Consider the following 26,618-nt stretch of genomic DNA (forward strand, 5'->3'; position numbering starts at 1 on the left):
CACCGATCTTGGGGATGTACCAGAACGTACAGAAAAACGTACCAGAGGAGGATAAACTGTAACGTAATAAGAGTTTTGAGTGTAGTACCGTGATAAGAATTTTGACCGTAGTACTGTAATAAGACTTCTGATAATAGTATATTAATAACATTTTGGATAGTAGTATCAGAACGTACGTGCCTCAAAACGTACCACAGGAGTAAAAATTGTAGCAGAGGAGGAAAAACTATCGTAATAAGAGTTTTGAATATAGTTATGCTTTTATGAAGTTAAATTGTCGTACCGTAATAAGATTTTTCGATACCGGTACCATATGATAGGATTTTTCATAACAACACACATACCATAATAACAAATCTCGAAACATACCAGATGAGAACAAACTGTATATCATAGTAATACCTTTCATCTCTTGTTTTGTAGTTCATTCTGCTTTTCTGGTTGAGATATGAAACTAATATGGGTGTCTTTCGTTCAAAATCATACGTGTCCTCTTATATTATTGAAGGCCTTACGGTAGCTTATTTATTACACATCACCACATATTTTCTGTGATATTTCCTATAAAAAAACACAGCAAACGCCCCGAAGTACCTAATATGGTTCATTAGTACCAAAAACAGCAACCCAGCCCCCCGCCCCACCGCCCTTCAAGGCCCCGTTAGCTTCGCCCCCTCGCCTGGGAGCTTCTTTAACACCTGAGGACCCTCGCCTAGGCCTAGCTGGTGCACTAAATCAAGCTAATTTGTATTTTTAAACAAACTATGGTCAGTCGCAGGTATAAAAAGGCAGCATCGCCATCATAAAGAACGGAGTAGGACGAAAACTTCCTCTCACGTTTTCTTTTTCCACCATGACGGCCCAGCTGACGGGCGGCGATAAGGCGATAAGGTGGCGACTCATGAACGATCGACGCTGTATCGCTTGTCTTATCAATGGAAGTGAACACAAAAGGGCTTCATCCATACTCCATGCAAGATAACTATACCTCACAACGTTAGGCAATGCGTTGAATGACTATAATACACTACGTTTTTGTCTTAATACTGTATTGTTTTTCCTGTTGCAATGGACCTCTAGGCAGCACTTAAAATAGACCGATCCCTGACAACTGGAATACACGTTCAATTATCATGCTTCTTCAAACTTTTCCCTGCTGCTATAGTTTCATATTGACAATGGACCTCTACGTATAGCCTTCTGAAATAGATCACTCCCTGACAACTGGAATACACGTTCAATTACCATGCTTCTTCAAACTTTTCCCTGCTGCTATAGTTTCATATTGACAAAGGACCTCTACGTATAGCCTTCTGAAATAGATCACTCCCTGACAACTGGAATACACGTTCAATTACCATGCTTCTTCAAACTTTTCCCTGCTATAGTTTCATTCATGTATAGCCTTCTGAAATAGATCACTCCCTAACAACTGGAATATACGCTCAATTACCATGCTTCTCCAGACTTCTAAGCATTCAGTAAGCATCATTAGCCATGCCTATTGTAGATTACTCTTGCTTGATAATTTATGAGGAAATAATCGACACAATAATCTATGGTCGTATTCTTAAACATATTTCATCGCCCAAACAGCACACACACATTTGACAAAGATTTCGTGGGGATATTTGGCGTTTCCATGAGTAGTTTTATGACTCGGGTGGTAGTTTAACCCTTCTTCTGTACCATGAACCATTGAAAACACTCATGAGAACCAGTTTAACTTCCATTTTGGCCTTGGAAAATAGCTGATGCGGGAGGCGGGAGCGTCCGAGAATACTAACCTCGCGAGCATCACCAGTGCCACGCAGACAAGATGAAGGAGAAGAGAAAGCAAGAGGGATGAGAGAAAACAGTACTTCCATACTCGAACATGACAATCCACTTACATCCCCTACTTTATGGCATATCGAGGGAAAGCAATTCCTGTGTGGAGGCCGAACGTAGCGTCAATTAAACCTGCCGATGTCCCGCCCACGTGCCTATTTTTTAACACGCAGATCTAATCAGTTTTCACTTCCACAACAAAACTTGACGAGTGTCTTGAGGAGGCGGCACGTGGAGGCAGGGAGCGACTCATGATGACCCTACAAAGCCTCAATGATGCTTTTAGATAACTAGCATGAGAAGTAATTAAAACTATAGAACCCCACACAACTTTCCTGGGTTGATAAGTTTGAATTACTTGTAAACCGTGTGTGTGTGTGTGTGTGTGTGTGTGTGTGTGTGTGTGTGTTTACCTAGTTGTAGTTGTACAGGGCCTGGGCTTACGCTCGTGTGTGTGTGTGTGTGTGTGTGTGTGTGTGTGTTATCCTTCAAGTTTCGAATGGTGAACTACCAGTTATGAAATCGAATATACCGTCACATGTGAACATCAATATTAATGTTATGTATCAGTCTAGATTTAAATTTATTTGCACAAAGTAAAGAAAAAAATATAAAAAAGTTATTAGTTGCCAGCGGCGAGAAAGCGTGACCGTCAGCCCCTCCCCCTCCCTCACCCCTGCGGCTGGCAGTTCACACCTGTCGGAACACTTGCAGGTATGGCAGGTGTGTCGGCAACAGGTGCCCAGGGGGTGGGGGGGTGTCACTCTTTATGTTAGTCGAGGGGCTACTAAATACCGACGGCAGGATGGAGAGAACCTTGACAGAACTGAGTACTGATCCTCGTCAAGCCAAAGAAAATGGAAATATGAAATTAAAAAGTTTGGGAATACACTTCAGTTGCGCGTTGCTTCTGTATATATAGTCATCTCCATCTCTCTGGCCTTTAAGTCCATTGCCTTAAGACACATAATTAAACTGTCTACTGATTGATTGATGAATTGACGTGAAGTAAAAAAACAAACAAAAAACAAGGAAAAATAAGGGAAAAGGGAGGTGCTTGTCATCTTGCTCCTGCCATTCCAACCTCTAAGTAAATAAACGGTATACATGGCTTGCACAAACGTATAACTATAAAAGTAAACGTACTCAATGATAGAAAATAAAGAGAAACAAGATGATGGGTCGTGTCAGCCCATCACTTAAACAAGGCATGAAAGTATGGGGAAGAAGGCTTCGTCACGTGAGAATAGAGCAAGAAAGACTAAGGGGACAAGAAATATTCCTATGGAGAAAAAAAATACTGCATAGGAGCTGGTGTGCTTTTGTTTGTGATATTAGAGTATGGATGGCAATGCACGCTGCGCTACGCCACACAAAGAAAAAAAAGAGATAAAACAGAGAAATAACACAACAGCCTTATAATCTACAAGAAATTCACAAGCGTTAGCCTATATTGTATCTTTCACTTGAACATCTGACAGCATCTCCCTTTGTGACAACAGAGATCATACAAAAGGTTCCTTGACCGTACCAGTTAGTAGAGAGGACACAGCTGCTGTCACACCTGAACCCTTTATGCGTGCCTTTGTGGGCGGCCAGTGTATTGTCTCTCTTTGTCTTTGTCCGGGGGAGGGGAACGAGAGGTGCAGGAAACAAGAGCTGGCAATACGAGGGACTGGGAATAGATGCAGCTTCCTAGATTTGAGTTGTTAAGGGCGAGGATAGCAAGGAGGACGAGGAAAACTAGAAGAAATGTATATACAAGGAAACCACATTATTTTACAGTAAACGCGGCAGCTCAAGGCCAAAAAAGACAATGATTAACATTAAATAAACCCGCTAAGCACTACTTCTGTAAAATAAAATAGAACAGGGTGGCTAGAAGAGAGGTCAATGTCGGAACAGGTTTTGTCAAGTGAAATAAAAGGGTCAGCAATAAGAGATGCAAATACCTACGAGGAGAACAGCTGCACGGATGAGAGACAGTCAGGGTTTAGGGCATAGGGGAGGCGAGAGGGTATGCAGCTACTGGTCAAATATTTACACGGGAGAGATCGATGTTATGATGGAAAGGTGGGCGGAACGAAGGGGTGCATACTAGCTACTCAGGAAATACCTTGCAGGGGAGAGATTGGCCAAGGACGAGAGATAGAGATAGTGGTACTTGGAAAGATAGATAGATAGATAAATATACAGAGATAAAGAAAGATAGATATATGATTGACTGATAGCTAGAGAGAAATGAAGGAAATGAGATGTAAATAATAAATAAAAATAGAGAATACACGTAAAAGAGGTTTTCAAAAAGGATAGAGGGATAAGGGAAAGCCGTAAAAAAAGAATAAAAAAAGAAATAAATTACATGTGTAAAAGCTTGTGAAATTAAAAGAATAGAGAAGGAGGAAGAAGATTGGAGAAGAGCCATGAAACTAACTAGTATAAAAGAAAAAAGAACGTAAACACGAGGTAAAACTGATAGTCAAGATGGATAATGAAAATATAAAGCCACACAACTACTAGGGAAATATTTACTTGAGAGAGAGAGAGGCACTGGAGGAGGGAGAGGAAGGGGCTCGGGGGAGAGAGGGGGAGGGAACAAGTGCCGGAAGGACGAGTCAGGAAGATGGGAGGGAACTGTGCTGGTAACTGTGTCCAGGCAACGGTAGGCTACGAGTCGTCGCGCCTTACCTTGTGTTCCGCGTTGTTATCGTGTCGTATGCATTCCGGCCGAACCCAAACACTGCGCACGCATATCGGGCTATCGGTCGCTCGCTATCATTGTCAAACATGTTTACTCTCTCTAGATTGTATAATGCATTTTGGTACATAGAACCAATGTGCGGGACTCTAATTATCTTGTATATGTATATGTGTATAACTTGAGTATCGCTAAAGTTAGTCATATGCTTCAGATACTTAAGGAAGAACTTAACACCTAGACAAAATAATTACACATGCTTTTTTATGCTCATGAAAAAATAAAAAGAAACTAAAGAACAGGTGCTCGATTATTTCTCTTAGCTCGTTTATTCAGAGTGAATTTGACCCTGTCATGAAAACGTTTGAATCTCTAAGTGTTGGAAAGTCGTGGCTTAATCACGCTAATATTCTATTTTTAGAAGAGATAACGAGAATAAGCGCTTCTATTATTGTTTCATTAAGCACTTACAGAATCTTTCATAAATGGAGGAATGCCCCCCAGCCGAAGAGTTTACTTTCCTCCAAGAAGTGTTAGAATGACTCGCGGGGACCCGCTGGCCTAGTTTACGGCACATCACAACAGCTGCTGCTGCTCGGGAGAAAGGCCGCTCTCACGGATTGACCATTATTTTTCCTCAATGACGCCTTGGCTGAGGAAGATTTCAGATTTCATCGTGTGTGTGTGTGTGTGTGTGTGTAAGGGTGGAGCCACTATGGAGAAAGTACGGCTACAATACGATGAGCGACACTCACGGAGCGTCTGCCAGCCACTCCCCCGTCACCAGCCAGCGACGGCACCCACCCGCACCTCGCCGGCGACAAGCGTGTCCCGCAGCTGCCTTGACGGAGTGCCGCGACGAACCCAACGCCTCGCCTCTATAGTGTTGACCCTTTACCCTGTGACAAGACACTACTTCTCAGACGTATACATAGATATATATATAGAGAGAGGAAAAAGGGATACCCCAAAGCAGAAGGCATACCAATATCACTGGAAAATGAGCACATCGGACTGGCGGGGTTAATAAACCACACCCACGCCGCGAAGTATTATCATAAAGAACACCGGAGGGCTGTCAGAACCATGTTGACCTGAGGCTTGCGACGTTGCCAGAGGAGACGAAGATTGCAGTGTCAGAGTACGTAGAGTGCCCTTGTGCTTGAGTTAGCGGCGCCGGAACACAGCAGCAGCGGGGCATTCCTCGAGCGAGCAACATGAAGACGCCACTGGTGAGTCGCTTCAAAGTCTACCCCTGCATGGTGGAAAAAAGACCGCGTCAGTAAGGGTTTTCCAAAATGTAATTCCTCTTTCATCTCTTCGTATTCCTAGGTTGTCCAAAGGTTATTCATACACGTTCTCAAAATACCCCTTTGTTAAGTTTTCCATAGTGTCATTCTTCCTGTCTTTATCTATACCCTCATGCAGGATATCACTTGTTTGTCTTCCAAGATTTTGTTTCTGAATGCCAACATGTTATAGGTTTGTAAGGATTCCCACGGGTCATTCTTCCTTCCTGTCTCTTTACCCCTGTGCAGGATAACATTGTTTGTTTGTCTTCCGAGAGCTTGTTTCTAAATGCCATAGTATAGCCTAGTAACGTTTGTCACCAGTCATTCTTCCTTCCTGTCTCTCTCTCCTCCTTTGCTGGACATCACTCGTTTAGGGAAGAAGGGAATTATGGCCTGTCCTAGGTTTTCCCCTAGAAATGTTCCTAGTTTGCATGTTGTCAAAAAATATTCTCTTGCTTGGTTTTCCGAAAGGTAAGCCATTCTTCATCTCTATTTATCCTCTTGCAGGGCGCCACTCGTTCAGGGAAGAAAGGGAGTCATGACCTGTAGTTTCTTTATGTGCTCCTTTATGCATGAGTGAAAGATCAGTAATTGCCGTTTTGTATGACAGACTTGAAGAGCAAACGAAATGCCAACTTCACAGATAAAATGCTTTCTCCTTTAAACCACGAAATATTCTCCTTCGTGGGTATATTTGTTTTGATAGTCTTTTTTTTTCCCATTCCTCGTTTCCTTTGTAATTCCACGACGGTATGGATGCAATGTAACTTGCTGTCTAATTTCAACTCGTAGCCTCGGTTGCGAATCAAGCACTATACCTTCTGAGCCACTTGGGCCCCGAGCACTCCAGAGGGCACCGAAACTGTTTGGGAGGGGATCCATTAGAACAATTTGTTCCTTAATCAATCATCTGTATAATCCCAGTAACTATCGGATGAGATGCACTTCCTTTCTCCTTTTTTTTCTTATCAGAGCAATGCAATAATCAGCCTCTATGAGAAGTATGCGAATGCGTGGTGACCGACAAAGGATCAATAACACGAGGCCTACTTGGTCCCGATCCATAATTTGACCCATAAACAAAAACTTCACGCACATACGCATACACGCGGGACCGCATCGTGAAAGTCCTCATCTCCCATATATCTATAGAGTGGCTCTCCCCTCACGCAGGACCCTAGAAAAGTAATCTCTCCTGTGGTTGGCTAGTACACACCCTGCCGCTACCGGAACAGTTCCATGCGGTGTGTGTTGGTTCGTCATGGGAGCGAGACGCGGGAAGGAGTCTATTGGTGGTGATGGAGGTGGTCAGGGGCGAGATGCTTACAGTGCCGGAGAGAGAGAGAGAGAGAGAGAGAGAGAGAGAGAGAGAGAGAGAGAGAGAGTACGGGACCTAGCAGAGTCTTGTAGCATCCCCTTGTGTGTGGGTCAGAGAGAGGGGATTTTTTCTCTACAATAACGGAAGTAGTTCAGGAGTAAAAATAAATACAAATAAAAAAAGCCTCCTATAACACTGCTCCTATAAAAGAAAGTAGAGAAGAGTGGTCACATGAGAGGTTAATTTCGAATGGAGAGGTGTCTTGATACTTGATAGTGATAGATGAATAGATAGATAAAGAGAGAGAGAGAGAGAGAAGAATAAAAACAAAGAACATAACATAATAAGAGGAATAGATAGAGGATTGAGATATATAACAGAAAAAAAAGGAAAACAGAAACAGAAAACAAAATAAGCTGACAGAGTGGCGTAAAGAGCTAAACATATAGTAAAAAAAAGAACAAAGACAACATTAACAACCATAGGAATTGCGTGACGTGACAGTGAAAATTCCGGCCATGCAAACTTTTTCTATGACGAAGCACCACCCGTTTAGAAGTGTGCATGCCGTATGGGGGTGACAGCGTCCCACCCTCACTTTCACTGGCGGCGTTATGGCTACATGTCACGCTGATCTGATGACACTTATGAGGGCGGGGAGGCAGAGGCACCACCCGCGCGAGACACAAGGTAATATATGGGGCAGAGGCACACTAGGAATTGGAAAGTAGCGATGTGAAAAGAGGGGCGGGGAGGCTTGCATTCAGGTAATCACGTTCGTTTAAATTCAGAATAAACACGAACAGCTAATTAAGTAGATAATGATAGATAATACACTCTTTAGAACTGGCACAAGATAAACACGAACACTCAATTTAGTAGTTAACGAGAGGTAATGGGAGAGGTAATTTTAGTAGCAGACACACTTGTTTAATTTAGAGTAAAAACGAACACTCAATTTAGTAGATAATAATCGATAATACGTTCTTAATTGCAGACACACTTGACTAATCTAGAGCAAACACGAACACCTAATTTAGTAGATAATGAGGTCATGCACTCTTTAAAGCAGACACGTTTGTTTAATCCCTCCCCCCCAAAAAAAAACAAAAAAAAACACGGACACTGAATTTGACAGAGAAAAATGTATTGGGAATCATGCAACTTCCCAAGCAGTCACGTTTGTTTGAGCTAAAATATACACGACCACCTAAATTAGCAGATGGGTAATGCACTCTCCCCCCCCCCCAAAAAAAAAAAAAAAAAACACGGACACTGAATTTGACAGAGAAGAATGTATTGGGAATCATACAATTTTCCAAGCAGTCACGTTTGTTTGAGCTAAAATATACACGAACACCTAAATTAGCAGATGGGTAATGCACTCTTTAAACCAGACACATTGGTTTAAACCAGAAAAAAAAACAGTAACCCAATTACACAGATGAGGGAAGGAAGCATGCATTTTTAAGCAGTCACGTTCGTTTGAGCCAGAATAAACACGCACGCCTAATTTAGCCCAATTATGGAGGTGACATGCATTCACAAGGCCCACGTCACCCTTTGAGCCATCAGGTTAGTAAAATAGGAGCATTAGCAGCCTGTGTGAAAGTGTGTTCGCCGCGGGGTTGCGTTTTGTAAATGTGAAAGCTGCTTTGTTGAATCTACAGATGATTTCGACTTGTGGTAGTAGTAGTAGTAGTAGTAGTAGTAGTAGTAGTTGTAGTAGTAGTAGATGTAGTAGTAGTAGTAGTAGTAGTAGTAGTAATAGTAGTAATAGAGCATTAAGAAGGCGAGTTACCTTGTGGCAAACTAACGAGTTAGATGCCCTCCTTGGAGAAACCAGGGCCATACAGGAGAGGCTCCCCGGACCCCAACAAAACAACACCTCCACAGAAGACAGGGCCCGGAAGTTTGTAGTAGTAGTAGTAGTAGTAGTAGTAGTAGTAGTAGTAGTAGTAGTATCAAGACACCATCCGGAATTGATCTCTCTTTTGGCCGCTCATTTCTTTTAATTGCTTTTATTGGAGCAGTCCCGAGCGGGCTTTTTTGTTTTGTTTTTGTTTTTGCCCTTGACCAGTTTCACCTATTGTAAAAGTAGTAGTAGTAGTAGTAGTAGTAGTAGTAGTAGTAGTAGTAGAGGAAGGGTAGATCGAAGAGGAGAAACAGTAGGTGGAAAAGCAGAAGCAGAATAGATAATTGTTGCTTGTACATTCTCTCCTCAGCTAGTTTCACCTTCTCACATTCCTTGCCAGAAAAGAAAATGTAAAACTCACATAAAAAAGTCATATTGAAGCCAGCAAACGTGAATCATTGTCAGTTAAGGTAATTATGCTGCATTTATCGACGTATTCAAAATAATTATACTGTCCTCTTTTTCTTCGCAACTTTCTTTTTCTATCCACCTCATGTTTCTTCGACAGGTGTTCACGCTGCGTCATTCTGCTTAACTTTCGAGAATATTATGAATGTGTTTTCCTGCCCCCCTCCTTCCCCCGCTTCCTCTTCCTCTTCCTCTTCCTCTTTCTCTTCCTCTCCTTTCTGCCACAGCTGTTCAAGTCAATGTCATCGTCAGGAAAACTAACAATAAAACAGCAATCTGACCCAAATTCTCTCTCTCTCTCTCTCTCTCTCTCTCTCTCTCTCTCTCTCTCTCTCTCTCTCTCTCTCTCTCTCTCTCTCTCTCTCTCTCAGCATAATCACTAGCATTGGGAAAATAACTCCGCTTGCACAAATATTTGGAACTCAACCGAACCAACACCGAGGCAGGCGATTCTAAACCTTCCGGACCCGTGAACAGACTCTCCTTTTGGACGTCTGAGTGAGGAAGAGTTACGCAGAACTTCCACGTATATGCATCCATTGCCGTGACCAACCAGCCAGGCGCGTCTCTTCCGCTGCGTCAGGACCTATTTGAAACATCCTTGGCCTCAAACACATCACTCACAGGGCCAGTTTTACAGTCCAGTACACTACGTTTGTGAGCTCCCCAACCAAACAGAAAACACGACGAAAACTCTTTGTAGCCCTAATGTTTGGCGTTGATATAAAAAGGAGAAGGAAATTTTAGGAAACCACACAGTGAATCTCTTTATTAGTACCTGGTATTGAGTAGAAATAATGGATCACTGTGGAGAATATAGTTTGTTTTGGGCGCTTACAATGACACGGTGTTGGACTGTCGAACTGGCCAAAAGACTCGTATTCTCAGAAGCTTCCGGCTCTCACGACTAATATTTCCAAAGGCCCCAAAGGAGATTATAGTCGGATTCTCATCAGTGCCTTTTCTCGTTCATGGTGCAGAAGCCTTGTCAAACTATCACTATAGGCTCATAAAACTACCCATGGATCTTCTTTTTTACAGCAAAGGAAGTAGATAAAGGAAAAAAATAAAATACTCCCCCCCCCACCAAGCACTGCCCTTACGATAACCTTATCAAATGTGAGTGTGCCAGCCCTGAAACGTTTGAGAATATGGGTTGCAGTGTTACCAGCTCAGCGTGACACACACAGAACGCAACCCACTAACAAATACCTTAAAATCCACAACACTCATGCATCGTTTTCAGCTCTATCATCTCCCTCGCGATACATACTGAACACAGCCCACGAACACACTGAATCCACAGCATCCACGCACCGCTCTCAGTTTTGCCATTAAGTGTTTAGTGTTACCAGCTCCCCGTGACACATATAGAACGCAGGCCACTAACAAAACCACAACACTCACGCATCGTTTTCAGCTCTATCATCTCCCCCGCGATACATACAGAACACATGCAGCTCACGAACACACTGAATCCACAGCATCCACGCACCGCTCTCAATTTTGCCATCTCGCGACACTTACAGAACACAACCTATTAACATATTGAAATCCACAACACTCACAGTTTTCAGTTTTGCCATCTCGCGACTCTTACGGAACACAAACTATTAACACATTGGAATCCACAACACTCACACATCGTTTTCAGTTCTGCCATCTCGCGACACTTACAGAACACAACCTATTAACACATTGAAATCCACAACACTCACACATCGTTTTCAGTTTTGCCATCTCGCGACACTTACGGAACACAAACTATTAACACATTGAAATCCACAACACTCACACATCGTTTTCAGTTTCACCATCTCGCGACACGTACAGAACACAGCCCACTATCACATGAAAATCCAAAATCCACAACACCCACACATCGCTCGTAGTTTTACCATCACCCAGCCACACTTACAGATATCAATCAATCAACTTAAGGGAAGAGGCCTCAAAAATATATCAAAATCCCCAACACCGGCGCATCGCTCACAATTTTACCATCTTGCGACACATCCCCGGAGCGTAACCAATAACACCATTCACGCTTCACTCGCTTTACTATCACCAATAACGCATATCACTCATACTATCATCTCGAGAACTCATGCATCGTTAGCAATGTTACCAATCCCTCGCTCTCCCTTCCCTGCAACGCTTCCGGATAGCAAGCCACCATCAGAACGGGTCCACATCTCACGCCGAGCCACTGGACAGAATAAACACCTTCGAAACACTTCCAGGAGTTCCGTCACGCAAAGCTTCGAGCAATTATTTTTATCACGGCAACGATCGATCAAGTACCGCGTTATGCAAGGGGGCAGGAACGTCGTTACGCTACAATAAGAAAGACCTTGTGAGTGAGGGCAGTATATTGACCTCTGCCGTCCAGCTACGCACCAGCCTCTATCCCCCTTCCTATAGACTGCCATCCTGTGCCTCGTCTCGTATCCTATCCCCTCCACGTCGAATATGTCATAGGGTTGCCTTTCTCATGTATTTCCCTCATCTGTGTTTACAAGAGAGGTGGTTGAACGCGGTGTTTTCGTGTGTTTTCAGGGAGCGCTATTTTGTTTTCTGTTTTTGTTGTCCTTGAGCTGCTTCCACTGCATGCTGTAAAAAATGTCTGTCTTGTTACTGTGTGCTTGGAATGTTAATTAAGGTATATGCAGCTATTATTGTAGTTGTTGTTCTTATACGTATTTTTTACCTAATGTTCTTGTTTTTTTCACCTTGTAGCAGCATATCAATAACTAACCATCTACTGTTACTACTACTACTACTACTACTACTGTTACTATTACTATTTTTATTTTTTTTGTTCTTTTTGTTCTTGTTGTTCTGTTCTTGTTCTTCTTGTTCTTATTCGTATTGTTGATGTTGTTGTTGTTGTTGTTGTTGTTGTTGACTTCTTTTTCTTTTTCCCTTTCTCTTTCTCTTTCTCTTTGTCTTTGTCTTTGTCTTTCTTTTTTCTTCTTCTTCTTCTTCTTCTTCTTCTTCTTCTTCTTCTTCTTCTTCTTCATGGATACGCCCGTGCTCCCAACTCTTCGATTCCCCATTCATCTTTCTCGCGTCATTCTCCACATGGCCACTGTTGTTTATGGGCCTTGGTCTCCCCTTGGCAGTGTTCCCTTTCTATTTTTTATCCCTCGTGAGCGATAATTCAAGCGTTTACGGCAGGAAGTGTGGGCGTGTCTAGGGTGGTGAGTCACGGGCGTATGTGGTTAATGATCCTTACCTCACACTCATCATCGGTATCATCATCATCATCGGTATCATCATCATCATCAACCATATTTTTTCTTTTCATTCTCCATCTTCTTTTCCTCCTTAATCTTCTTTGGTTTCTTTTCCTTTCCTTTTTTTTTTTTTTCTTTAACTTTTTCATTTCCTTTGTCTTTTTCTTTTTCCTTTTCATTTTTTTCTTTTCTTTTTTCTTTTATTCTTTTTTGTTTTCTTCTTCTTCTTCTTCTTCTTTTTCTCTTCTTCTTCTTCTTCTTCTTCTTCTTCTTCTACTTTTTCTTCTTCTTCTACTTTTTCTTCTTCTTCTACTTTTTTTCTTCTTCTTCTTCTTCTTCTTCTTCACTACAGAACAAAGGCCTCTCCCAACGTTCTCCACCTCTTTGTATTATGTTTGAGTACACCATCCTGCTTCACCCATGGTTCTGATTTCATCTCTGCATCTGATTCCATATTCTTAAACCTATCGATTTCCCATTACGATTATTTTCCAGAGAAGATTGACCAATTTTTTTATGAGTGATTTGAACTGATTTTCCGTTCAAGATACAGAAGCCGCGTAAAACTATCCCTAGCATCACAGAACAGTCCATTGAAATCCCAACAATTTCTACGCGAGGCTTTACCAAGAGGCGAACAGAGACGCCGACACGTTTGAAAATTCGGGGCCTGTGGTTCTGTTTGTCCTGACATCTACATTTACTAAAGTCACGCTATTGTTTTCGTTGTCCATCACTTACCTGTTCTATATTAACATAAGTGACAAGCTCAAGTTCACCTTAAAATCTTAGAACCCAACCTTAGAACCTTAGAATCCAACCTTAGAACTTTAGAATCCAACCTTAGAACCTTAGAATCCAACCTTAGAACCTTAGAATCCAACCTTAGAACTTTAGAATCCAACCTTAGAACCTTAGAATCCAACCTTAGAACCTTAGAATCCAACCTTAGAACTTTAGAATCCAACCTTAGAGCCTTAGAATCCAACCTTAGAACCTTAGAATCCAACCTTAGAACCTTAGAATCCAACCTTAGAACCTTAGAATCCAACCTTAGAACTTTAGAATCCAACCTTAGAACCTTAGAATCCAACCTCGCAACCTTAGAATCCAACCCTAGAACCTTAGAATCCAACCTCACAACCTTAGAATCCAACCCTAGAACCTTAGAATCCAACCTTAGAACCTTAGAATCCAACCTCACAACCTTAGAATCCAACCCTAGAACCTTAGAATCCAACCCTAGAACCTTAGAATCCAACCTTAGAACCTTAGAAACTAACTACAGAACTTTATAACAGTAGAATCTAATCTTGGTCTGTTCTTTCCCTGATGCTCACTTTTTATCTCCCACGCTAGCCGCCCGGAAAGGTTGACGTGGGAAAGAGGCCGCCGTGGGCTGAGGGGTCTGAGGGGAGGGGGGAGAGGGGAATCTGGACAGGGATGTGTTGATGTGTTGGCCGCAGCGGTGTCGTGGTGTTAGAGGGGGAGGGGGGTATTAAGAGGCTGGGAATCGACTCTCTCTCTCTCTCTCTCTCTCTCTCTCTCTCTCTCTCTCTCTCTCTCTCTCTCTCTCCACCTCCCTACCTATAGCCTATATATGTGATGGCCATGACTCGCATTGCCCAATTATCTGGAAAGTTAAAAATGGCCCACCAATTTGTCCCTCCCTCGGCCCCTGTTGACGCCACTCTTCAGTCTGGCCGCGTAAACACGTCACTCTATCGCTCACTCTCACTTGGGGGCCATTTATCCACGTCAGACGCGACCAAACAATCAGTGGCTATTGTTTTCTCTGTCGTTCATGGTGATGCCTCCAGCGTGTCCCTGTCCTACCACGGCTAACACTCTCCATCTGCCCGGGTTTGTGATCAGAGTTGTCCTCCTCCTAGGTTGTCCTTTGACTTGCCTCATGGACACTTCGAAGGCGTGTCCCAAGGCGAGCTCAAAGATGCGAGATTGTGGCGAGAGGCGAAAAAACTTCCCTTTGGTCCTCAATGGATGTTTCTTTACAGGTATTGTTTTGGATGATGTTGGTGACCTTTGCTTTGGATGAGATAGGAGCGACATCCCGCCTGTCCTCTGGCGCGTCCGATGCTCAGGAGAGAGTTTTGACCCCCCCCATGCCGGCTGAGCACAGACATTACGGCCCGGGGGACTTCAAGAGTCGCGGGCTCTTCTCGTCCCTCCTTGCTCCCTTCATGGGGGGCTTCCAGCGTTCCACACCTGGCCATCAGGCGAGGGAGAGGCCGCGCCCCGTAGCCTGGAGGCCCGGATACACTAATCAACCCCACAAGCGTCCTCCACCCCAGCCAACAGCGCGGCACCCACCCGGAGTGTTCCCGCAGCAGGTGCAGGCGGAGATGAGACATCCCCCGAACATAGTACTGCCCGCCCCGCACGGTGAGCAGCTTCCTGACGCCCCCCATCATGACGGCCTGCTGCAGGAGACAGCCCCTCACCCATTCCCCTTCGAGGATCCTTCAGAGTGGCGACACGATAACGTGAGGCATGGCGGCAACGCCCCCTCCAAGAGCCTCCTGCCGCCTGGTGAGCCTTTCTCATCACATTACGAGCCTGGCTTCGAGAAAGAAAACACTTTCTCGCCTCTGGATACTCCAAGCGACGGGGAACTTCGCGAGGACGAATGGCAGCCGTTCCAGCCGTCCTCCGATGCCTACCGCTCCCCTGAGGATGCCAGCGAGGAGTTCTTCATCACCAGGGACACGCTATCCCTACAGGAGGAGGTACCAGTCACATCCCCCCAACCCCCGCACCGCCCCTTCTTCCCCAGCACAATCCGCCCCCGCGCCCCGCCGCCCCCACGCCACAACCCCCCATCATTCACACGACCACCGCCACCGCCACCATCCCCTTCTTCTGGGATCCAAACTGGCCCCCAGGACTCTAAATCTCCCACCTCCTCCTCTTTCTTTAACTTTTCACCTCATAGCTCCTCCTCTTCTTCTTCATCCTCCCCCTCCTCTTCTTCCCCACCACCACAATCTTTTAGGACAGCCCCAACAAACTCACCACTACCACCAAGCACACGCACTCCACCCCCCACAACCAAATTCACACCCCACAACACACCTGCATCCCCTCATTCCACACCTACCTCGTTTCAACGCACCCCCACACCTGGTCACGTTAGACCCTTTAAAAAAGTACACCCACACACCTTGAAGAGCCACAAAACACCTTCCCCTTCCCTGCAGAGCCAACACGGGGGTCACTTTACCTCGCAGAAGGATGACGGTGGTTTCCCTCACCCCTCCAGTCAACAGCCCAACTCCCAGCCTCCGCGAAGGCAAGAAAACCGTTTGCAGCAGACACAAACTCAACAAAACCGCTTCCAGTCACCACCACCGAATCAAAACAGCCGTCTGGAGTCTAATCAACGAAACAGGTTCCAGTCACAACCTAATCAAAACAACCGTGGGAATTCTAATCAGCAAAACAGTTTCCAATCTCAACCGAATCAAAACAATCGCCTAGAACCTCCTCAACAAAACAGGTTCCAGTCACAACCGAATCAAAACAGTGGTCTGGAGTCTCCTCAAAACAGATTTCAATCACAATCGAATCAAAACAACCGTGGGGATTCTAATCAACAAAACAGATTCCAGTCACAGCAGAATCAAAACAACCTTCAGGAGCCTAATCAACAAAACAGATTCCAATTACCACCGAATCAAAACATCCATCTCGAGCCCCCTCCACAAAACAGGTTCCAATCACAACCGAATCAAAACAATCACCAGGAGCCTAATCAGCAAAACCGTTTCCAATCACCACAAAATCAAAACAATCGTCACCAGTCCTCACCGAATGAAGATAATCGACACAATAACCCCCAATTTTCACATGATCAAGGAAGCCATTTAGAACATCAAGGAAATCAACAGCCCCATTTGAGCCCCCCTCCACTTCATCAGCACCAGACTGGAGGACCGGAACTTTTCGGAAACGAGGAAGATCATTTGAAACCACCGCAGAATCAACAGGACCGCTTCGAGTCTTCACACCATCAAGGGAACGGTTTCCAGTCTTCAGGGAATGAACATAATCGTCTCCAGTCTCCAAACCACCAAGAGAACGATTTCCAGTCTTCAGAAAGCCATCAGGACCGCTTCCAGTCTTCAGAGAACCAAGAGCACGAACCCGAACACCCACACAACCAACACGACTCCTTTATTCCACCACAAAACAAACAAGACCATCTTTCGCCCTCACTGAACGAGGAAATACAAACAACAGTATTACCCGACCAAGAGAACAACCCAAATTTCAAACGGACTCCCCAACCACCACCAACTCTAACGACCAAACGAATGCCGTCAATTCGTTTCGGAATCAACACGTCAAGAAAACCGAACCCTCAAAGGCTGCCTCAGAACCCGGAAAACAGAGATGCAGACTCACAAAACCAACCCACTCATCAACAACCAATTCCAGTCCAACAAAACGACTTCCCATCGCCACAGAAACATCATCAACAGTCTTTCCCGAATCAAGAGAACCAATTTCCAGCACCAGAGAACCAGGAGAGTCACTTAGAGCCTCCATCAGAGCAACAGAACCCTTTCCAGAGCCTACCACCATCTTTCAAGAGCCAGGAGAACCTCAGTCAACCTCCACTTGGCAAAGAAAACCTTCATCCACCTCCCAGACACCAACAGAACCAAAATCAACATTCACACAACCAGCAAGACGGTTTCCCGCAACACTCAGATCATCAGAACTCTCAGGAACACCCACCTAATCAACACAGCCTCCAGCAACACCCAGATGACCAGAACATACAGCAACACCCACAAAACCAGCATCCAGAGCCTAAACAACAGCGCCCCTCAAATAAGCAGCACAATTTTCAAGAACAACACTCACAGACTCAACAGACTCAACACAGCCTCCAGGAGCAACACCCACATAACCAGCACAGCTCCCAGAACCACTTAGAAAACCAACAGAACTTCCCGCAACACCCACAGGACCACCAGAACCCTACGCACTCGCCACCACAGAATCAAAACAAGTTGCAGAGTCGCCCACTTCACCAAAACAACCCGCAACACTCGCAGAACGAACATACCAACTTTGAAAACTTACCGATCCAGCAACATGACCCATTGCAACACCCACAAGGCCAAGAGAACCCAACACAACACCCTCCAAAGCAACTCAACCCTTTCCAGCAACCTCCTCCACGTTTCCCGTCGCTTCAAGATCAACATACCCAACAAGCAAACTTACGACACCAAAACAACAAGACGCCAAGTCCAAAGTTCCCGCTAGAGCCTCTTTCTCCGCCAGACCGAAGACAGCATACGCAAACGCCTCCTTCAGAAAACTCACCTCGCGTCCCATCTCCGAACTCAAGACTCAACTCACAACAAAGCCTCGGAAATCCCTCTCGCAAACGACCGAGCCGCAGACCGCCTTTTGCAACCACTCCTTCAAGCACAAAACCCTCATTCGGTGCTGCCTCTCCCTCTTCCTTCCCTTCCTCTCCCTTTGAATCTCACTTAGGCCACGAGGAGGAGATCGTCAAAGGAGACAGAAGACCTACCCCCACCCACCCCATCCCAGGTACCGGGTTTGTGCCTTTCGACAGCAGTGAGGACTTCTTCAACCACGTCTTCCAGGGCACAACCTCCTTCGGCAGGAAAATCAAGCCTGAGGTACACCTTCGTTAGTTTTCTTGTATAGTGAAAATATGAATATAGGCTGATGAATATCTCTACACTTAGTTATGATATTAGTATAGACTCGATTCCTGCTCTTTATTGTACTCTGAGGTATTTTCTTTAGTTTTCTTTTATAATATGGGCATGTATTTCAGTATATTAAGTGAAGTTGTGTTAGTAAAGACTCTACTTTTGATTTCTGTTCTGTTTATGCACTGATACACTTCTCTTTAAATTATTCCTCCTTTTTCTTTTCATAGAGGCAGTACAATATCTCCCTAAATCAGGTCTTATTAGAAAGTAGTCAAATTTTTCAGTCTACGTCCCACAGTTTGTAGTTCCTTGTTCTTCGTAGAGTTTGCATCGAATGGGTAAAAGTTGCACTAGCCGTATTTTTAATCATCACTCCCTCTCCCCTCTCCCCCTTCTATCCTTCCCCTCACACCAGACGAATGCCACGAGAACTCCCACTCCTAATCCCTCCCATTACCCCAATCCCTCACGGCTCTCTAACCACAACCTCAATCCCTCCAAAGGCCGCCCCTCTCCTCATACCTCCAGACCCTCCTCTCGCCCCTCTCCCCACTCCTCCCTCGCCTCCTCCAGCTCAACACTTCATCTATCTTCATTCCCCTTCCGATCCTCTCCCCATTCCTCACCCCACTCCTCCTCTTCACAATCTTCCTCACTCCCTGCACAGTCTCGCTCCAAGCCCTCCTCTCCCTCCTCCCCCGTCTCCTCCTCCTTCTCCACCTTCTCCCTTTCCCCCAACTTGCAGGGACGCCAACAAGAGGCACCCGAAGACGCCGAGAGAGGCAGCGATGATAAGCTACTGATTCGGAGCTTGAGGGATTCCACGCACCTGGTTAGTAGCTGTGATAGACGACTGGAACAAGCTAATAGAGAGTTAGAACCAATATACCTTTCCTTATACACCTTTCCCTCATTTAAGAATTTCTGACTAACGGTAAGAGGGTGTTTTTCCGTTTTATGAAAGTCTTCCCTTATATAAAAGAGAATCAGAACCAGTAAATGTACCTTTCTTCATATACCTTTCCTTCGTTTAAGAATTTCTGATCATCAATGCTCAAGGTAGAAGAAAGTTGACATCAATATACTTTTTCTTCTATACCTTTCCCTCGTTTAAGAATTTCTGATCATCAATGCTCAAGGTAGAAGAAATTTAATATCAATATACTTTTTCTTCTATACCTTTCCCTCGTTTAAGAATTTCTGATTAACAATGCTCAAGGTGGAAGAAAGTTGACATCAATATACCTTTTTCCTCTAAACCTTTCCCTCACTTGAAAAGATCTGATTAACATTACTCATTCATTTAGTTCGTACTAGGCAAAATAAGTAAAGTGCTCGTCTGGTCATAGGAAAGCTAAATATCAACATGGTTTTTCTTTCTCCTCCCTCGTATAGTGCCATTTTATGATAGCTATGCACCTGGTTTTTCAAATATATTACTAAAAAAAGTAAATTTCAACATAGCAACATTTTCCCTTCTTTATAAACTGATTATGAAAATATGGCCATTCACTTTTAGCTGTTGTTGATCTTCATCACTAAATGAATCATCAGCATATCTTCAGTATCTTCAATATCATTAGAGTGTCTTCAGCCTTTGTCTGTTCCTCATTTAAGCCATAATGCTCACTGCCTGTCTGTCCATTTTGTACTCGGAATTTTTCTCCATTTCTTTAAGTGCAGTTTGATGACTTGTTTAGTTTTCAATTAAGAGCCATGATGCTATATACTGTCTGTTGGTTCCTGTTATACCCACAATTTTTTCTTAATTTTTCTTTTAAGTGTAGTTTGATAGCTATGCAACATATTAAAATCTGTCTCACGGGGAAGAACATGGCGCTGCTTACGCTTCCAACATGCTAACTCTCCTTCGCACCGACAGAGGGCGCGGCCGAGTAACGGGCAGCAGCAGGAGGAAGTGTCTGAGGGGACATCGACCCAACACTTCGGGCAAGTCGTCCACACGGGTAAGGAGGAGGAGGAGGAGGAGGAGGAGGAGGAGGAGGAGGAGGAGGAGAAGGAGGTGATGGGGAGGAGGAGGAAGAGGAGGAGGCGAAAAAAAAAGAAAAAAGCAGCCTAGGCATTGCATGTAAAAACAGGTCCGTTGGTACATGACGCTCTCTATCTCACTTATCATTCAGTCACATGATAGACAGACATTAAAAAAGGGTGAAAATATGTTTAAATAATTGAGAAAACTTCCAGCCTCGTAGCCAGACAAGGTTGAAGGGCAGTCAAATGAAACCTGCCCCCTCGAGCTGTTCCTTATTTCACAGCTTCACCAATCTCTCTCGCTTCTCCTCCCTCAGGATCACACGCTGCCAACGGGGACGCCCACGACTCACAGCATTCTCCAGACGTCTCCAATTTTAACGTAAGTTGTCCTCATCACACACAATAAATAAATAAATAAATAAATAAATATAATAAATAAATAATAGATAGACAGATAGATAAATATATAAATAAGTAAAATAATAACAAGGTAATTATCAAACACCAAAACATTAATGAATAAATAAATAAATAAAAATCGTAACATTAAATATTTTCCGCGTCTTCCTTCTCTACAATATTTTTTTGCAATATTTTTCTTGTTTGCAATATTTTCTTTCTATATAATTTTGTTTATGCTTTTAATATTTTCCTTCCACGTAATATTTTCTTTGTCTGTAAATTTTCCCTGTCTAATATTTTTCTTGTCTAATATTTTTCTTGTCTAATATTTTCCTTGTCTATTATTTTCCTTGTCTCATATTTTCCTTGTCTATTATTTTACTTATTAATATTTTCCTTGTCTAATACTTTCCTTGTTTTATATTTTCCTTGTCTGTAATATTTTCCTTGTTTTTATATATTTCTTACCTGCTTTTGTTTCCTTCACCGTAATAGAGATCAATTTTAATTATTTCTTCATCGCTGCCCACTTTCTGCCTCACTCATCCACGCAGGTGTGTCGCTCATTTGGCATATCACGCAGGTGTTGCAACGCTGCGTGCATTCATCTTGACTCACTTATTAATCCACGCAGCGCTGCACAAACTGGTGCGTCACCCCGAAAGAAATCCATCACACTTACCCGCTACTTTACTTTCTCCTCATGTCTGCCTTCATACCTGTGCTGCTTGTTAATCTTCTTCCCTTGCGCCGGCCAGGTGATGGTGTTGCCGTACCAGACTTTGCAGGAGCATGGTGCCGCCGCTCCGCCATCTGACTCCTCCCTATCAAAACAGGTAGGACACGTGCACCTTGGAATTCGGACACAGGTACATCAACAATCATTAACAAAACAAGTCTACTCTCTGCACAGCGAAATTCGGAAACAGGTACATCAACACTCACTAACAAAACAGGTATACACTCATGCACAGCGAAATTGGGATTCAGGTACATGAAAACTTCCTAACAAACCAGGTAAGACTCACGTAACCTCTTGGAAATTCAGATGCAGGTATACATCAAAATTAGCACGTAAGTTCCTTCAAGTTATCCGTCACACTTCGTCACTTCGGCCCTCCCCCCTTTCCTCTAAGCTTTTCTGTCTTTCCCTTCATCTTTTGCCACTTTATGTTCTCTATTTTATTTTCTTGCCTCATTCTTATTGACATCTAACCCTTCAAGTTCTTCGTCGTTCTTTTTCCTCTCTCACAAAATCCTCCGTCTTCCCTTTTGCATTTTATCTTTTTTCTGTCTACAATTGGATCATCTATCTATTTATCAATCTCACTTCGGTTTCCTTTTACCCACGTCTTCTTAACCCTCGTCTCATGCAACCTCAATTTCCTCTAGTCTGTTCACCCATTCATTACTTCATCTTCACTCATTTCCCTCTCCCCAAATTTCATCCACTCTTGCCTCTTACCTTCGTCCTCTGAACCCTCCCTCTCACGTAACCCTCATTTTCTTCAGTCACACTCGTTTCGTCATCAGTCTGCCTTCGATCTGGTTCACTCGCTGGTTAATAAACTTCTCACGTCCACAGGATTCCGCGGAGGACGTGTCTGTGTTCCTGGTGCGGCAACAACACTCCAACATCTCAAAGACACACGCGAGCTCTGGTGAGTATTGCGAGGTGATGAGTGACGTGGAGTGAGGTGAGGGAGGCGGGTGAGGGTAAGCAGTGAGTCGAAGGAGTGGGATTGAAATGCAATTGAGTGAGATGAATGAACTGAAAGGAATGAAGTGTTGAATGCGGAAAGGGAATGCAGTGAGTGAAAGAAGGGGATGAAGTGCGCTAATGAAATGAAAGAAAAAAGTAAGCTAATAAAATGAAGGAAATAAGGTCAATGAAATGAAGGGCGTGAAGTGAACTGAGTAAGGAAAGGGAATGAAGTGAGTTGAATGAGGAAAGGAAGTGAATCAAACGTACGAGGAAAGAGAATAAAATGAGAGAAGTGAAATAAAGTAAGTGAGATAGATGAAATAACGTGAGTAAAGTGAAGGGAAGTAACGAAGGAGGGGAGTAGAGTAGACTGAAAGAAGTGAAGAGAGTAAGGTGACGGGGATGGGTGAAATGAAGTGACATGAATGAAGTGAAGAAAAGAAGGGAAGGAAGGGAGGGGAGCGGGGAAGGGATGTAAGGAAATGAACTGTGCAAGGGAAATGAACAAAAAAAGTGAGGGAAGTGACTCGGGTGAAGTGCATGAGTGAGGTGAGTGAGCGAAGAGAGTAACAGTTTGCTTTTGGTTGATCGAGAGGAGGGGGGAGAAGGGGGAAGGAAGGAAGGAGGGGGGGAGGGGAGGGGAGGGGGGATAGTTCATGCATATTATTAGTGTATACATCAATGATTTCTTTTGACGTACGATCCTTCTAGTTTTTGTTTTTTTTATATTTGTGAACGATTTTTTTTTTTTCCTGTTTCCTCCAGCAGACGATTTTTCTTTTTCATATTTGTTTTCGATTTGCTGTTTGTCTGTTTTATTTTCCTCGGCTTTGTTTACTGCTTCCTCTCTCTCTCTCTCTCTCTCTCTCTCTCTCTCTCTCTCTCTCTCTCTCTCTCTCTCTCTCTCTCTCTCTCTCTCTCTCTCTCTCTCTCTCTCTCTCTCTCTCTCTCTCTCCGTCTTCTCTCTTTCTTATCTTACGTATTCTTGTATTTTATCTTTTCTTGCATGTCGGTTCCTTCCTCACACCACTTCCTGTCTTCTATCCTAAAAAATAAATCTATTCTTTCTTTTACCCTCACGTTTCTACTACTACTACTACTACTACTACTACTACTACCACCACCACAACCACTTGCCAATACTACCCAATACCAAACTCCCCCATAAGAACCTAATTTACTCTAACAGTAATTGACAACACTCACCTTTTTCCTTCTCACCTGTGCAGGATCCAACCCCTTTAGTACCATAGGGGAGGCAGCAGGAACGCAGAAGAAGGAGTCTGCGTCGTGGGGCGAGAGCTCGGGAGAGGCGACACCTGACGAAATTGCAAAGGTAAGTGTACAGATGATAGGGAAGGGAAGAGGAAACGAGGGAGGGAGGAAAGGGATGGAAAGAGGGAAAATGGGAGGAGTAGCAAAGAAGTGAGGAAAGAGGAAGGAAAAGAGGGAAATTGGGAAGAGAGGGAGAAAAATAGGAGACAGTGAAGATAGTGAGAAAAGTATGAAAGATGGTAAAAAATAAGGAAAAAAAGTAAAGAAGGGAGGAAGAAAAGGGAGGAAAAGAGGGAAAGTGGCAAATGAGGGAAGAAAACAGGAGAAAGTGAAGATAGTGACAAAAATAGGAAAGATGGTTAAAAATAAGGAAAAAAAGTAAAGAAGGGAGGAAGAAAGGGGAGGAAACGAGGGAAATGAGAGGAAAGGAAGAGGAAAATAAGAAAAAGAGTGAAGAAAGGGGGGAAAAAAGGAGAAGAAAGAAGATAGTAAAGAAGAAAGAAGAGACGAAAGAAAAAAAGAGAAGAAGAAAGGGAGAAAGAAGATAGGATGTCATAATATTTTTTGTGTGTGTTTTTGTGGAAACGGATAAAGATAATGTACATGCTCAGCGAACACACACACACACACACACACACACACACACACACACACACACACACTAACCCGTCCCTTGGCTCAACAGATACCGGGCACCCTCCAAACCCCGCCCATTGCCCTCTGTGATCACGGCTTCTGCCCGGACCCGCCCACCGCCCCTTCTGACAAGTAACCCGCCCACTGCCGCCCACCCGCACCCACCGCCCACTTTGCACCTCCTTAGACACTGTAGTTTCAAGGTCACAGTTGTAAATTAGTGTCACTCCACAGTCACTCCTTTCTTAGTTGTCATTGGTCCCTCTCACAGACCTTTTCTCCTCTCTTCTCTTCTTTTCTCTTTCTTCTCAGTCTTTCCTTTTCAATCGTGCTTATTTATATATATTTTTTTATCATTCCCTTCCACTCTTTTTTCCTCATTTCTTTTCCTTTCATTCTTATTGATTCCTTTCACTTACTTTGTCATTTTCTCATTAGTCTCCCTTCACTCCTTTTCCTTCTCATTTCTCTTCCACCTCTACCATCCCTTCCACCTCTCCCATCACCTCCACCTCTCCCTTCCAGCTCTCCCTCACCTCCCTTTCTCCCTCCCTTCCGCCTCTCCCACAATGCATCAACTCAGGTTTGTTAGTAAGCAGCTCAGAGTAGTAGATGATATTGTTGCAGTGGTTGTTGTTAGTTTAGAAGTTGTTGATTGTTGTTTAGATTGTTGTTGATTGTTATAGGAGTGTAGACGATTGATGTTGTTCCTGTAGTAGTAGCTAACTGTAGATATTCCCTGTAGTTTCTCTATAGCTGCTGGTTTTGTATTCCTTCTGTTGTCTGTATTTGCTTAAAAGGTATGCATTTATTTATTGACTTATTTATTTGTATATTTATTTACTAATTTATGAAGCACTTTTGCATTCATAGGCATAACATGTTTTGTGATGACAATAAAACTGTACTGCATTATCATCCGAGAGAATAACCTGATTCTTGGTGGAAGTTCGTGTCATTCGCCATGGCTTGATCACGTGCTGGACTTGCGATCGACCGCCAATATTCTCCGATAGCGCTTAGAACAACATAGTGACGGATCTTTGGGTGCTACGAGTGGAACCGCACACCCTGACACATCCAAGAGGCGGGACACAACCCCCAATCGGCACCCGACGCCCATTCATTTCTGGGTGGACGGTGGCACGGATGAGAGAAGGCTGCCCATCCGTTATTAATTAATCCGCCAGGTAATCGAACCCGGGGACCTCTCGGTTATGAGGCAAGATCATTTAACCACTACAGTACAGAAATGTGTGTGTGTGTGTGTGTGTGTGTGTGTGTGTGTGTAAAGGGCTGGGCATATTGAATTCCTTCCTCCAGTGAGCCACGTGTAGATTGTATTATGAAACACACACACACACACACACACACACACACACACACTTGACCCTGACCCACTGCCTACAGGTACACAAACCGCAAGGAACCTCAGTGAATCCAATACACAAATGTACGTACTCCGCTCTCTCTCTCTCTCTCTCTCTCTCTCTCTCTCTCTCTCTCTCTCTCTCTCTCTCTCTCTCTCTCTCTCTCTCTCTCTCTTAACACCTCAGAGTAAATTAAATCCACCAATAGCTTTCCCTCAGTCACAACAAGTTGAAGACGAGAATAGAATCAGGTTCGTCTTGTGTGTGTGTGTGTGTGTGTGTGTGTGTCCTCCACCTGTTGTTGTTTCTACTTGCCCGCTGTAAGCACGTCCTCGAGGCGAACATAAACATACGGCAAAGAAGGACGCCTGCGGGTTCTTCACTGTCAATCCTTTTTGCCAACCCTTTCAATCATCCTCCGCTTCCGTTTCCTTGCCACCTCACGCCTTGAAGCCCTAAGATGGATACGTCACACTTCGTCGCCTTACTCAGGTTTATATATCTTCTGCGATCATTCTTTTCATAGTGGCAACAAGTTTCACGGACTGTTGAGGGCGACGAAGCCAAGGTCAGTCAGTTAACACGAACGCTCCTGCAACCAGCTGATTCTGAACTCTTCCACCCAGATGCAGTGCTTTCTAGTTTTATCGAGACACATCGCTTGGGGCAATACACTCCTTACATGGGAGGCAACGTAAAGGTAAAGTAATGGGCATACGTTAAGTTGCGCGTGGCCTTAGTGCTCATCTCCGTCTCATTGTCCCTAGATTGTGATGTGTATGAGCCAAGTTGCCAAATAGATTATCACAGTT

General features: G+C 44.0%; 1 protein-coding gene across 3 annotated transcripts; it reads left to right on the top strand.

Annotated features, from left to right (window-relative positions):
* The first annotated feature begins 4,844 nt into the window (after positions 1-4,844).
* On the top strand, positions 4,845-25,351 carry LOC126984970 (GATA zinc finger domain-containing protein 14-like). 3 transcript variants are annotated; one of them, XM_050839211.1, is made up of 9 exons: positions 4,845-5,760; positions 14,716-18,384; positions 18,839-19,255; positions 20,306-20,390; positions 20,733-20,797; positions 21,579-21,656; positions 22,406-22,481; positions 23,755-23,861; positions 24,486-25,351. In XM_050839211.1, exons 1-9 carry the CDS (start codon positions 5,746-5,748, stop codon positions 24,570-24,572), a joined length of 4,599 nt encoding a protein of 1,532 aa, XP_050695168.1. In that variant the 5' UTR covers positions 4,845-5,745; the 3' UTR covers positions 24,573-25,351. The 3 variants fall into 3 exon arrangements, with proteins under 3 accessions (XP_050695168.1, XP_050695161.1, XP_050695175.1); XM_050839204.1 differs by lacking the exon at positions 4,845-5,760 and having other exon boundaries at positions 14,306-18,384; XM_050839218.1 differs by lacking the exon at positions 4,845-5,760 and having other exon boundaries at positions 14,306-18,384; positions 19,169-19,255.
* Positions 25,352-26,618: the final 1,267 nt, after the last annotated feature.

The sequence above is a fragment of the Eriocheir sinensis genome, chromosome 5, assembly GCF_024679095.1.
Source record: "Eriocheir sinensis breed Jianghai 21 chromosome 5, ASM2467909v1, whole genome shotgun sequence".
NCBI lineage: Eukaryota > Metazoa > Arthropoda > Malacostraca > Decapoda > Varunidae > Eriocheir > Eriocheir sinensis.